The sequence below is a fragment of the Clupea harengus genome, chromosome 15, assembly GCF_900700415.2.
Source record: "Clupea harengus chromosome 15, Ch_v2.0.2, whole genome shotgun sequence".
Lineage (NCBI taxonomy): Eukaryota > Metazoa > Chordata > Actinopteri > Clupeiformes > Clupeidae > Clupea > Clupea harengus.
In genome coordinates this window covers 17,276,859-17,290,426 of record NC_045166.1, presented here as the reverse complement: position 1 = coordinate 17,290,426, position 13,568 = coordinate 17,276,859, and the positions used below count along the sequence as shown (strand labels likewise).

The 13,568-nt window shown below is 44.8% G+C and overlaps 1 protein-coding gene across 6 annotated transcripts in view; it reads right to left on the bottom strand.

The window, feature by feature from the left end:
- itsn2a (intersectin 2a) overlaps positions 1–13,568 on the bottom strand; it is a 68,078-nt gene that overhangs the window by 8,964 nt on the left and 45,546 nt on the right. For all 6 annotated transcript variants that reach the window (XM_042709990.1, XM_042709991.1, XM_031582274.2 and 3 more), the window contains 7 exons: positions 4,081–4,259; positions 3,779–3,834; positions 3,436–3,602; positions 3,273–3,306; positions 3,018–3,139; positions 2,260–2,356; positions 1,737–1,928 (listed from right to left, as the gene is read on the bottom strand). In XM_042709990.1, coding sequence (XP_042565924.1) covers positions 1,737–1,928; positions 2,260–2,356; positions 3,018–3,139; positions 3,273–3,306; positions 3,436–3,602; positions 3,779–3,834; positions 4,081–4,259 — 847 coding nt within the window. The remainder of the gene's footprint in view (positions 1–1,736; positions 1,929–2,259; positions 2,357–3,017; positions 3,140–3,272; positions 3,307–3,435; positions 3,603–3,778; positions 3,835–4,080; positions 4,260–13,568) is intronic.

Here is a 13,568-nt window from a genome sequence, read left to right as displayed (position 1 = left end):
GGCACAGGTCTAATCCAAAAACTATGTAAGAAAACCCACCAAAATTCTCACTTTCTGTCCGAAAGGCACACGCCCTTGCCAATAGGTATTGGCTAGTATTTCAGCATTATATCAATATTTGCCTTAAATGTACACATACAAAATAATTGGATGTGTTTTAGTTTGTTGTAGTCAGAAAGTCCCACGGTCTACAAAATGTATCCATGACACAACGCTCAACTTTTTTTTTTATCTCTTAGAACACATTTCCATTGAATAAACAAATATTCCAGAGCTGCTATCATGCACTGAGCAGAAATCCCCAGTTTGGGAGAGAACAAAGACGGGGAAGAAGCCAGCAGCCTCTGAAGGGAACGGCAGACAATCCCACCAATCCCACCACCAACGGTCCAGAATTAAGGAACACGAGGGGAAGTGGTGGGACTGATCTCCACACAAAAACACACATGCTTCTGGCAGCCTGTTTTTATCAACACAGAGTAACAACGCTCTAGCTTACAGACAAACACAGACACACATAGACACACAGACACACACACAGACAGACACACACACACAGACACACACACGAACCTCCCGAGAGACCATTGCTTGGCTGTTTCTGTGTGTGTTCTGCTATATGGGGCAACACTGACAAGGACTGTCAAATGGACTCTCTTCTGTAGGCCAGACTGCTGAGAGGCCTTCCCTGAAAACATCTCTGAAAGCCTATTTTACAAAGAAAGTCTGGAAAGTTCCTCACCACCACCTATCACATTCCTGGGTGGATTCATCCTTTACAAATGCTAATGTGGTTCAACAAAAAACAGCTTGTGAAGGTTCCCAGAGGTGCGGAGCTGGAGCACGGCACTGTCTGACTTATTCTGCACACATACTCTCTCTCTCTCTCTCTCTCTCTCTCTCTCTCTCTCTCTCTCTCTCTCTCTCTCTCTCTCTCTCTCTCTCTCTCTCTCTCTCTCTCTCTCTCTCTCTCTCTCTCTCTCTCTCTCTCTCTCCTTCTCCCTCTTTCTCTCCCTCCCTCACTCTCTTTCTTTCTTTCTTTCTTTCTTTCTATCTCTCTCTCTCACACACACGAACACACCGACACACACACACACACACACAGACACAGAATCAGTGCCGAATACCAAAAAGACTGAGGCATCTAAAGGAGTACATTGAAGTAGACCTTCTAACCCTTTACTGACATATCAGAAATGTTTAAACAAGCACACACGCACACACACACACACACACACACAAACCTTCACAGATACATGGTAACACAACCATACCAACTTATTGTTGCATACATGCCAAGATATACATGCACATATACACACACACACAGAAACTGGATAATGACTGTATAAGGTCGCCCTGTGACCCCATAGAGATTTCTGTGTGTATCTTTGTGTGTGTGCGCATGTGTGTGTGCTTATAGGTCATGACTTCGTCCCTCATTAATAGAAAAGAAATGCAGTGTGTGTGTGTGTGTGTGTGTGTGTGTGTGTGTGTGTGTGTGTGTGAGTGTGAGTGTGTATGTGTGAGCGTGTGTGTCGGTGGGAGTGTCTGTGTGTGTGTGTGTATATATATATATATATATGACACAGAGAGCAACTGAAATAGTGTATATGTGTGTGCATGTGTGCAGCCAAGAATGGCATGTAATAGCAGGATACAGGCTATTCTTTTGCTGATGTTTTTTTTTCTTTAACCCATTACCCTTAAAAAAACAAGATAGAAACAGAACTCACATTGCTGGCACGGGTCAGTGTCTGTAGTCATCTTGACATAATTGGTCGGAAAGAGCCCCGTGACCCCATTGATCTCTCCTTTCCACCAATCAGCGTTGTCCTGGTTGAGCACGATGATCAGCTGGCCCTTGGAGAAGCTCATCTCGTCCTCGTTGGCGGCCTTGTAGTCGTACATGGCGATGACCTGACACACTGAAGCGGAAAAAGCAGCCCAGGCAGAGGAGACCAAAAACGAGGCCATTTAATGTCACCCTGTGACACCACACTCCTCTGGATGTGTTGTGGTTAAAGCAACAATAGGCATTATGTTCAGTTTAAAAAGCATCATGATCTGGTACTGAGGATGTGGTCACTATAAGACCACCTTAACCTGAATAAATAATCTTTAGTCGAAGGGAAAACTTAGGAAGCGCAAATGGAAGATGCAGTCTTTGTGCTTGAAAAAAAAGAACTTTCCAGATGTTCTGGGTTTAGAAGCCTGAACGCTGAGGCCTGAACACCGCTGGCCCAATTCGGCTCTTACTTGGCTGAGGTGCTGGTGTGGACTTCCCGCTGTTGGCGCCCAGGACTTTGATGTTGGCGGAGGGAAACCAGCCCCTCTGGCGCTTCTTGCCCCGGGCCTGGAGGACAGAGACGTTCAGAGAGACCGTTTACTTAACTCACCAATGACCAAGAGGCTACTTACGCTACAGTAGCCACTAGTGACTTGAGTGATTTTCACATCAATCCTTACTTGATTAGTTTACTTTTCAGATAATCACTCAGTATCAGAGGAATGTCATCAGAAGCTATGCCGGGTACCTGACCACAGTAACTGGCACCTGAACCCAACTCAGACATAATTGACCTCTCACACTTGTAGCTGACCTTTCTTGCTTAGAGTTGACCCATCCCACCTGTGATTGAACTCTTTCACCTCTGTTTGAACTCTGGCCTGGAGAACAGAAATGACCAATTGTGCTTGCCTCTTCATTAGTATAATTTACAGTAAGTGAATGATATTGACAGCCATCTTGACTTTTTCCGATTTTTAGCTGGCTTTCCCAGCAGATAACCTGAGGCATTAGAAGCGCTGCCAGAAACCTGACCTCAGTGACCTCACTTAAACCAAAATCAGATGTGAATGACCTCTCTCACCTTTTGTTGACCTCTCGCACCTACTGCCAAATCCTTGCACTTGTCTCTCTCACCTCTGTCTGACCTCTAGTTGACCTCTCTCACCTCTGTCTGACCTCTTGTTGACCCCTCTCACCTGTCTGACCTCTAGTTGACCCGTCTCACCTGTAGCTCCCCGAGCCACCAGCCTGAAGAGTTCTTGGCCAGCACCAGTATGAGCTGACCTGGGGTCAGACTCAGTTGCTCCGCTGTCGTGGCAACGGAGGGCGTAGTCACCTGCACAATCTCTGGCAAACAATGGGATAACATGTGCATAAGGAACAGTGTAGTGCAGAAATAAGAGGTTACTTTGGATTGTCAATATGTGTGTTTGTGTGTGTTTGTGTGTGTGTGTGTGTGTGTGTGTAAACGGTTTCTCACCTGGCTTCTTGCTGGTGGCTCCAGGTTTAGTTGCCTACAAACAAAGGTTACGGTTGTTGCTTATCTCTAGTATCATGTATCAAGTATCACTTATTTTGTCACCCTTTCCAACACTCAGGCCAAGGGACTGAAAAGCAGTGGCTGGGATAACAGTCTGACTTACGCTCAGCTCGCGGGGCTTGACGTAGTTGGACGGGAAGACCCCTGTGTGGTCGCCGATACACCCCCTCCACCACTCCCCCTCCCTCTCTGTCACCAGGATGGTGTCCCCCACGCTGAACGCCAGGTCCCCCGCCTCCGGGCTCTCATACGTGTACAGGGCCTCAAACTCTGATTGGGCGAGACAGGTCAGCTGCTAGACGGCTTTGGAGGTTTCGATTGGACACAATGAAATATACAGAGAACCTCACGCTTAGGGTGAGGCCCAGAAAGACCTACATACTGACAGAGAAGAAGAACCGGAGCCATTTGTATTTGAATTTACAAAGGATTCGAAGGAGAATCACCTTCAAGCTGACAGACATCTGAAGAATCCAAGTCGTCCACAACAGAGCATAGCTGTCTGAAAGGAAAAGCTGATGTGAACTCTCCAACAACACAATAGGTATGGGACAGCAAATATGACTCATTTCGGTACCGTTATGTGTGGACACAAATCATAAAAAGGCATCAAAAGTCATTCTTTGTACATTTGATGAACAGCCAATATTCGTCGTCTTCACAGTCCGCCTCATGATACTGAGGGGGCATTCCACTGGCACAAATGAATGACACACTACTGGAGAGAACCACAAGTTCCTTCACTCACTCTGGTGCCGCCTCGCCCGCTACCGTCGTGCCAACGTAACTCTTGGGGAACCAGCCCTGGGTTCCGCTGAGTTCTCCGAGCCACCAGTTCTCCTGGCGCTGCAGAACCGCGATCAGGTCGCCCTGCGAGAAGCTGAGGTGGCCCTCGGCCTTCGCCGTCCATGAGCACAAGGCCTTGACCTGCAGAGGGACATGAAACACACTGTGTGAGGGACAGAGCCCATTGATCCAGTCATTACTGTCAATTAGATGATTTGTACACCATGATGCCCGCTCCTCCACTATCCCATATCCTAATGAGCCAGTCACGTTCATTGATTACTCATAGACCACACTTTAGCAAGGGCAACGGCAGTCAATATAGATCTCACATAGACCTCTGCTTGAGCTAATCAGGTAGATGCTCTGGAAAGTGGAGTGCGTGTGTACCGGCTGTATCAAGTGAAATAGCACTAAGGCTGAGCTGTCTCCCGTAGTGTGGCGTAAGAGAGTGTGTGTGTGTGTGTGTGTGTGTGTAAACATGTGGTGAATGTTTGGGGACTAAGGGGTGTGCATTTCTGCGGTTGGAACAAGTGTAAGTGCCAACGTGTATTGTGTAGATGTATATGCATGTGGGCATATTTTTATGCATGTGAGTGTCTTTGCACATGTTTGTTTGTTTGTTTGTTTGTTTGCTTGCTTGTTTGTGTGTGTGTGTGTGTGTGTGTGTGTGTGTGTGTGTGTGTGTGTGAGTGAGTGAGGTGTGTGTGTGTGTGTGTACATGAGTGTGTGTGCATGTGTGTGTGTGTTTATATGTGTGTGTGTGTGTGTGTGTGTGTGTGTGTGTGTGTGTGTGTGTGTGTGTGTGTGTGTGTGTGTGTGTGTGTGTGTGTGTGTGTGTGTGTTATACTGCAGTAGGTGTGACGGAAGTACTGACTGGAGTCTGTGCCGATGTTTTGCCTCAGCTGCTAAATGTTTCGGATTCTTAAAACACAGAGGACTGATTATATGTTAATTTACCAAACTCTTTTATCCAAAGTGACTTACTCTGCAAGCTAGGCAAACATATTTTATCAGTAAGCATTCTCCCTTCCAGTACATGTTTCATGTCAAAGAATGAAGCATTCCAAATGTGTGTGTATTTCTTGCCCTGTGTGTGTTCTCGTACACGGAGTGCCTCCCGGCCTCAGGGAGGATACTGCAGGCTAAAAATATGCAGCTCCAGCTGCCTGTTCTCACGCTTTGGCTCCAGAGGAACCAAGAGGCTGCCAAAGCCACCGCCTCGTGCCCAGAACAGGCATCTCCAGCTGGGGCATTGTTAAAGAAAGTATTAGTATATTTTATCATGAATGTCTTTTTGTTTTAAGGTTTCTTCCAAAATGCTGTGTGCCCTGCTTCTCCATGTAGGTTGGACTTTGGAAGACAATTAGCAGAGTCAAGAATGTTAACCCAGAAACCTAACGTATATGTTTACATAAGATAAGAAGGAGAGAGCGGGTTGTGAAATGTCTCGTTGCTAAGCAGAAGTAGAATTCTGCTGAGCTGAAGGTATCCTAAGTGCATCCCAGAGTCTTGACTGTCATACTGTGTAAACATTGTTTGAATAAAAGGACTTGTTTTCAGCATGGCACGTCAGACAGACTTAAGGTGTCTGTCTCCGTCAGGTCCTGTTCGAAAACCGTCCAGTTCACTTATATGCTGGGTAGTGTTTTTAACCTGCTAACTAACTGTTGAGGGTCTTATCCCTGACATTTATTGGTCCTTTCGAGCCGGAACCCAACAACACCGACCGCCTGGGAGCAGACTTCAGGAAGCCGAAGACAAGTGCACGTCCTGCCGAGAGAAACCATCGGCAGAAAGTCCCACTTAGTGAATTCTACGTGGGCCGGCGGAGAGGGCTCTGCATCCAGGGAGGCTGGTCTGACGGGGATCTGAAGCAAGGTTGAACACACAGCATGATATGAGTAAGTAGCATTAGCCTACTGAATTAGAACAGACTAAAAAAAAGAGATTCGAGTTCTCTTAAAAGCGCTATTTCTAGGCCTATGTGAATGAATGATCTGTGTGAATGAGAGAGTGAATGGAGTAAGGTAATTAAGCAAAAATTAAAACTTTGGAAAGTATCTGAGAGTACAAACTCCAAGGGATGTCCGGATTGATTTATCAATCTAGAAGCTCGGCATCCGGATATTTTTCATAGACTCAAGAGAAGTATTTTGCTTAATTCAAAAAAAACTCACCATAATTAATGAATATGAGTGTGACTAGAGCAAGTGATTAACAGTCTAAAAACAGATAGAAACTCTGTGGTACAAACACCAAGGGAAAGCCGGACATATTTTTGTCTAGAAGCTTGCTTTCGGAGTCTATATCTGACCCATTTGAGGTATTCTGTTTTAATCCAAAAAAGCTCGAAAATGGGTAATGCTTCAACTAAACCACAAGGTGGTGCTGGCGATAGAAAATTCATGGGAAGAAAACATTCGGATTCCCATACGAAATATGTAGATCGCTGGATAGAAAAATATAGTTTCAGTGGGAAACTAGTTGTAGAAGATTGCGAGAAATTATGTAAAGACATAAATAATCACCATAGGAGAAAGAAAACGTTAAAGACGCATCATAAAGACGAACTCGCATGTGCTGGCGTCTGGTTGGCAGAGGCGAGAGAGAGACTCGATGTTATTAGACGACGAAGAGGGCATGTCGTAATTTCTGCCCTATCAAAAGAAGACGATACTGTAGTAATCAGTAGGTCTAGATTCGAACAGCCACCCGCACCACCGCAACAAGCTGCCGTTCAAATACCACTACCGTCGCAAACTCCGCCATCCCCACCACCATTATCTCCAGTAACTCAAAGACTACGAGTTAGCACAAACCCGTTCGGTGCAGTTGCAGGTGTAAGTGGTGGACTTTATCCGAATCTGCCACAGACTCCCATTCGTAGCGAACCCCCGCCTTATGATCATCCAAGACGCGAGCGTCGTACTCCTACTAAATATCGTGACTACTGTATGGACGCGGGAGATATATATGTTCAGTCAGAAACACCCATAGAGTCAGAGACAAATCAATTTCCGTTAATTGAACTGCCCAACCCTGCTTTCATTCTAGCTGACGGGGTAGGAGCGAACAATCAAAGAACTATGTTAGTATATCGTCCCTGGAGCCAAAAAGAAGTCGATAATGCAATAAAAAGTGTCCCAGAACACAAAGAAAGATTAGAGGAGTTCCTCGAAGGCATGGAGACACTACGAGATATGTACAAATTAGATAGCAGAGAAGTGGAATGGATTTATCGTTCAAAAATGAAAACAGACTGGGCGCGTGTTAAAATTGGATATGAAGTAAACGGTGCAGGAGGGGTACCTATCGCAGCCGGCCAGGCAGAGCTGGCTGTTCGTGTAGCTGCGTTACAAGGAAGAATTCGTGACACATTTAGAGCTCAGCCAAATTATACTAAATTAGGAGAAATAAAGCAAAAAGATGGTGAAACTGTCTATGAGTTCAGAGAAAGGTTTGAACATGCCTTCAGAAACCACAGCGGGTTAAGGGACACTACAGCAGCAGAACGTTTGATATTTGATCCACATTTAAAACAAGCACTGTTAAATGGATTTAGATCTGAGGTTAGAGAATGGCTGAATAGGAACTTTGTGGAATTACCTACATCTACCCTTCCAGCTTTCATGACTCAGGCAAGACATGCAGAGAAGGTGACGCAAGCAAAGAAAAAGATACGTGAAGAACAAAAGACAGCTGAAGTTTTTGTTCAGGCAGTACAGAAGGTAATGGGAAGTGAACAGAGAGGAAGGGGGAGATTTAGAAACAGCAGAGAGCGAGGCCGTGGGCGCGGGCAAAGAAGAGGTGGCGGCCAAGGGCCAAGAGGCAGAGGGAGAAATCAAAGTAGGGAAAGAGGTGGATATGCACCTAGACAAAGGGGATATGAGGAAAAAGACGAAGAAGATGAAGAAGGTGAGGATAAGTGTTATTCTTGCGGAGAAAGAGGACACTGGGTTAGAGAATGTCCTAATAGAGAAGATTCATGACTAGCCACAGAATCCAGCAATAGTAAAAAAGTAGATGAGGGAGATGAAATCACATGTGATGAATTTTTAGATTTGGCAGACATCTGCTTGTCTACTAGTGGAAAACCCGAAATTACGTTGTTGGTGGATGGGAGGCCAGTGAACTTTCTCTGTGACTCAGGTGCGTGTAGAACTGCTATAATGAATGGAAAAAACTTACACGAATCAGGTGATTTTGTCCTAGTGCGCTCCGCAAACGGACATACTCAAAGACAATCACTTACTAGACCTATTTGGATACGAAACCCGAAAACAGGAGAGGCTGTAAAATCACAGGTCATAGTTTCACCTTCGTGTCCATTTAATCTATTAGGACGTGATGTAATGACTAAACTAGGCTTAGCCATATACCCCACAAAGCAGGGGGGTATGGTTGCCAGGAGATGTGTAAGTGCAGACATCCTGGTGATGAAGGGACAGGGCATTCCTTTTTATTATTGGACTTTGCATGTTCCTGATACGTCTCCGGGAAACACAGCGAGTGCACTACTACAAGAAGCGCAAAAAGTAGTCTCGCCTGAATCGGATTTTCAACCTAGAAATGACATACATGTCACGTTACGTTATTCAAATGACGGACGACCTGGTCCAGACCCTCCATATGACGAATTAATACATAAGCTTGGCCCGCAGAAAGTGGTAGTCACGTCACTCTGTTGGAAAGAAAATACCTGTCTGTGCACAGTACTACTTGGGCCACAGGCTGAAAAACTGGTGTGCTTAGGCACACCACACATATCTTTGTCTAAAGCCTCCGACGAACAATGGCAAGATAACAAAAGACACATGTGGGAACTGAACAGAGCGCGAGATTGGAAAGACATGGGTTATAGTCAACATAGTCCTGGTACAGGCTGGTGGAAGAAAATGTTAAATTTCGTGGTAATTACGACACCAGAGACGAGAATGGCTGATCCGAATGAGACCAAATGAGACATACTCTTAACTGCGATAGAAGAGGCGGCGCTAGGCGATATTCCTGATAAACTATGGTCTAACCACCCTACTGACGTTGGCATAATGGCAGGCGCAGCGCCAGTAAAAATTAAAGGAAGAACCGAGTACTATCCTCGTGTAAAACAATATCCTCTGAAACCAGACGCCCAAGCAGGCATCGAGCCAGTCATAAAAGATTTATTAAAAGCCAAAATTATTCGGGAATGCGCTGATTCACCATGCAATACACCCATATTTCCAGTGAAGAAAACAGCGCCATCTACAGGATGGCGAATGGTCCAGGACCTAAGAGCTGTAAACAGCGCAGTATTAGCTCGAGCCCCAAATGTGCCGGACCCACACACACTGTTAAACCAATTGGGACCCTGAAGCAAAAGTATTTTACCGTAGTAGACTTAAGTAATGCGTTTTTGGTCAATTCCAGTAGACGAAGCAAGTCCAGTTCTGGTTTCGCGTTTACTTTCAAGGGCAAAAGATACACGTTCAACAGTATTAACTCAAGGATATTGCGAATCACTACTATTTTCGCGGATGCCATACGGAATTGTTTGTCTGATTTTCAGACACCACAAAGTAGCCAAATTCTTACTTATGTAGACGACATTTTGCTCGCTTCTAAAACACAAACACAGTGCAAAACAGACACGTTATCTCTGTTACATTATTTGGCAAAAACAGGGAATAAAGTTAGCAAAAAACAAGTTGCAGCTGTGGAGAGCAGAAGTTAGATATCTTGGACACACATTGTCGGGTAGCGGGCGCACAGTGAATACGGAAAGAAAGAAAGCTATACTGGAAGCTCCTAAACCTGAGACTAAGAAACAAATGATGTCCTTTTTAGGACTGTGTAATTACTGTCGTCAGTGGGTACCCAATTATGCAGAATTAGTAAGACCTATGCATGATATGATTTTCTCTCAACCAATGGCACCCCACGATAAGGTTACGTGGACTAAAGAGGGTTCAGAATCTTTTCAAGCGACAAAAAGAAAAAATAGCCAGCTCGACAGTACTGGCTCTCCCAATTATGCGAAACCTTTCGTGCTCATGGTTGACTCCAGACATGGATTCATGACGTCTGTTTTGCTTCAAGTATGGGGAAGCAAATGAGACCCATCGCATTTTATTCGACCCAACTCGACCGCGGTAGCTCGTGCTACACCATCATGTGTACAAGCAGTGCTCGCTGCTGCATCGGCCGTTCACGCGTCAGCAGAAATTGTGCTGTTCCATGAACTCGTCGTTAAAGTACCCCATGCAGTTTCAATTCTTCTCTTGCAAACAAACATGACATTTCTCTCCCTGCTCGACACTTATCATGCATGACTCTTCTTCTCTCACAACCACACATAACATTGGAAAGGTGTAATACACTGAATCCATCCACTCTGCTGCCACTGCCTATTGATGGCACGCCACACCTATGTGAGGAAAGAAACACAACAAGTGCTGAAACCACGAATGGATTTACAGGACACTCCCCTAGTGGGAGGACATGTAATCTATGTCGATGGCTCTGCAGGAAAGGATGAGAGGGGAAGGAATTTAGTAGCATATGCAGTCACTAGCCTCACTGAAATAATTGAAGCAAAGAAATTATCTTCCAACCTATCTGCACAAGCAGCAGAAATAATTGCATTAACAAGGGCGTGTCAGCTATACAAAGGTCAGGAAATGACTGTATATTCTGATAGCCAATATGCTTTTGCTGCTTCACATATTTTTTGTACGCACTGGAAAAGGAGAGGTTACAAAACCTCTACAGGAAAGGAAGTTAAACACAAAAAGTTGCTACAAGATCTGCTTGAAGCGATACAATTGCCTAGCAAATTAGCTATATGTAAATGCGAAGCACACACCAAAGGGACAGATGACATTTCAAAAGGAAATGACCTAGCAGATAGAGCAGCCAAACAGGCAGCTGGCCTGTATTTGACACAAGAAACAGAGGATGACGTTTTAATTAACATGCATCAACAAGCACCCAAAGTGAAAAGGAAATTTGGATAAAACACGGGGCGGCTCTGAAAGATGAGGTATATGTAAGTCCAGATGGTAAACCCATCCTGCCTCGGGCTCTATATAAATGGGCAGCAATAATGAGCCATGGGATGACCCATGCCTCAACGGGGGAATGTGTGGACTAGTACATAAATACTATACAACGTATGGATTCATAACCTATTCAAAAAATTTTTGTCAGCAATGTGAAATCTGCATTCGGCATAATTCACAAGGAAACCTCAGGCCAAAGAGGGGCGTGTTCCCCAAGCCTGAAGTATCCTTCCAGGTAATACACATGGATTATATCCAACTAAGCAAAGCCAGAGGGCTGGAGTATTGTTTGGTTATAATTGATGCGTTTTCCAAATGGGTAGAGGTATTTCCCAGCTCAACACCAGATGCCCTCACGGTAGCAAAAAGCGTTATGCAAAAGAATAATACCAACATTTGGTGTACCACAAATTATAAGGTCAGACAATGGCTCACATTTGTGAATGACGTGCTGGACAGAGTGGGGCAACAATTAAAAATTGACTTGAAAAGGCATTGTGCATACCACCCCCAGAGTGCTGGGCTTGTGGAAAGAACAAATGGAACTATTAAGGCTAAACTTCGAAAGGCTATGGCAGAAACAAGTAGACAATGGCCTGAGTGTTTAGACTTAGTGACTCTAAGCATGCATATTACCCCTGCTCAAAGTCAACCGTTGTCACCCTTTGAAATACTATATGGCAGACCATACAGAATACCAGATCTCACCCCGGCTGTTAGAGCCAACCCAGACGACATTCCCACACTAGCAGATTATATGAAAAAACATTACAAACTAGGGAATGTATAGAACCCAATACTGTTCCAGTTTCTTTCTGTGTCTCCACAGGTACAAGGCCAGGTGAAGGTGGGAAACTGGGTGTTCATCAAAGTCATCAAAAGAAAGAGCTGGTCTGACGACAGGTGGGAGGGACCATACCAAGTATTACTTGCCACCCCAACGGCCGTCAAGATCGCTGAACGCTCCACCTGGATTCACCTGTCACAACTGCAAACTCAGAGCATTACCAGGATCCACCACTAGCGTTGAGTAGCGTTTTGTGGCGCCAGCAGGGGGTCAAGTGTATAAATCTTGGTCGTTTGAACGTCACCTAACTTCCAGGGAGCGCCCTGAGGGTTAGAGATTCTGCTCAACATAGTAGAGGTGTATCTGTTTTGTTTGTTTCTTGTTTTTGGTTTTCTTGTTTATTTGTGTTTATTGTTTTCTTATATATCATATCACTCCTTTATAACAATGTTTAAGCTGTTACTATTAATGATTACTACAGGGGTAATACTGGGTCTATGGTCCCCTTACAAATTTAATTGAGAGAATCCATAAGAGGTGGATTTCATAGGGGAACATGAAGCCATGGGGAATGTTACTCATCTGTATTCTACTAATTCAATGGTATAGATATGCATCTTTGCAAGCAAAGAGACTTAATAAGACCAATTGCTATGTATGTTCCTTAATGCCAACTTCCTTCCTCTCACCCTAGACTTGAAGCTAGACACTTTCTTAAACAAGCCACTATCTGTGTTAGTTATAAGTCTTCCCCAGAAAGCTGGATCTACAAGGCTCCATTTTACTATCGAAATGGTACCCGGTCGCAGGATTCATGCAGCGATACACACCCCCTAGAAGAAATACAAAATGCCACACCCTTGCTGTCACCTTATGTGACAGTCGACTCCATATTTCCAATATGTTTTGCTAGTAACGGAACAATGAAATTAGGCTCTCTGAGAAAGAAACAGTGTAATGCAACTGTCATCCCTACTACTACAGTGACCTCTTCCTCAGGTCACGTCACTCACTGGGTCCCTGCTGTGCCATGTCCATGGGAGACCATTGCCTTATGTTGGAGTTGGAATGGCAAGTACTGCCCCTCTGGCAAGGGTACTCCTACATTGAGAGAGGTGCTGTGGGTATGTGGTAGTCGGTTGTATAGTCATCTCCCTCCACACTGGGGTGGCGTATGCGCCCCGCCCAGGTCACGGGACCATACTTATGTTGTTAGTGCACAGCCAGAGTTATCTCGTAAGAAGAGATTTGCTGTTAAGGAGCACGAACAGTGTGTGGGGGACGGACGTACCTGGTGACCAAAAAATTTGGACTAAAGGAACCAAGGTAACTTTGTCTTTGTTCCGTGGTTGGGAGTAGGTAAACTTAATGTTAAGAATGGAAACGCTTAACTATAGGTTAGGATTGTTCGTTAATGCAACTTTAGTCAGCATGGAGGCCTTAATGATGAAGTTTCGCAAATTAGGTTAATGGTACTTCAGAATAGATTAGTCTTAGACCTGCTTACTGCATCTAGTGGGGGGTTTGTGTGTTGTTGAATGATTCTTGTTGTACGTGGATTCCAGACCTGGTACAGAGCATTTCTGTTTCTGAAGCCTTACAGCAAATGAAGGCTGTTCG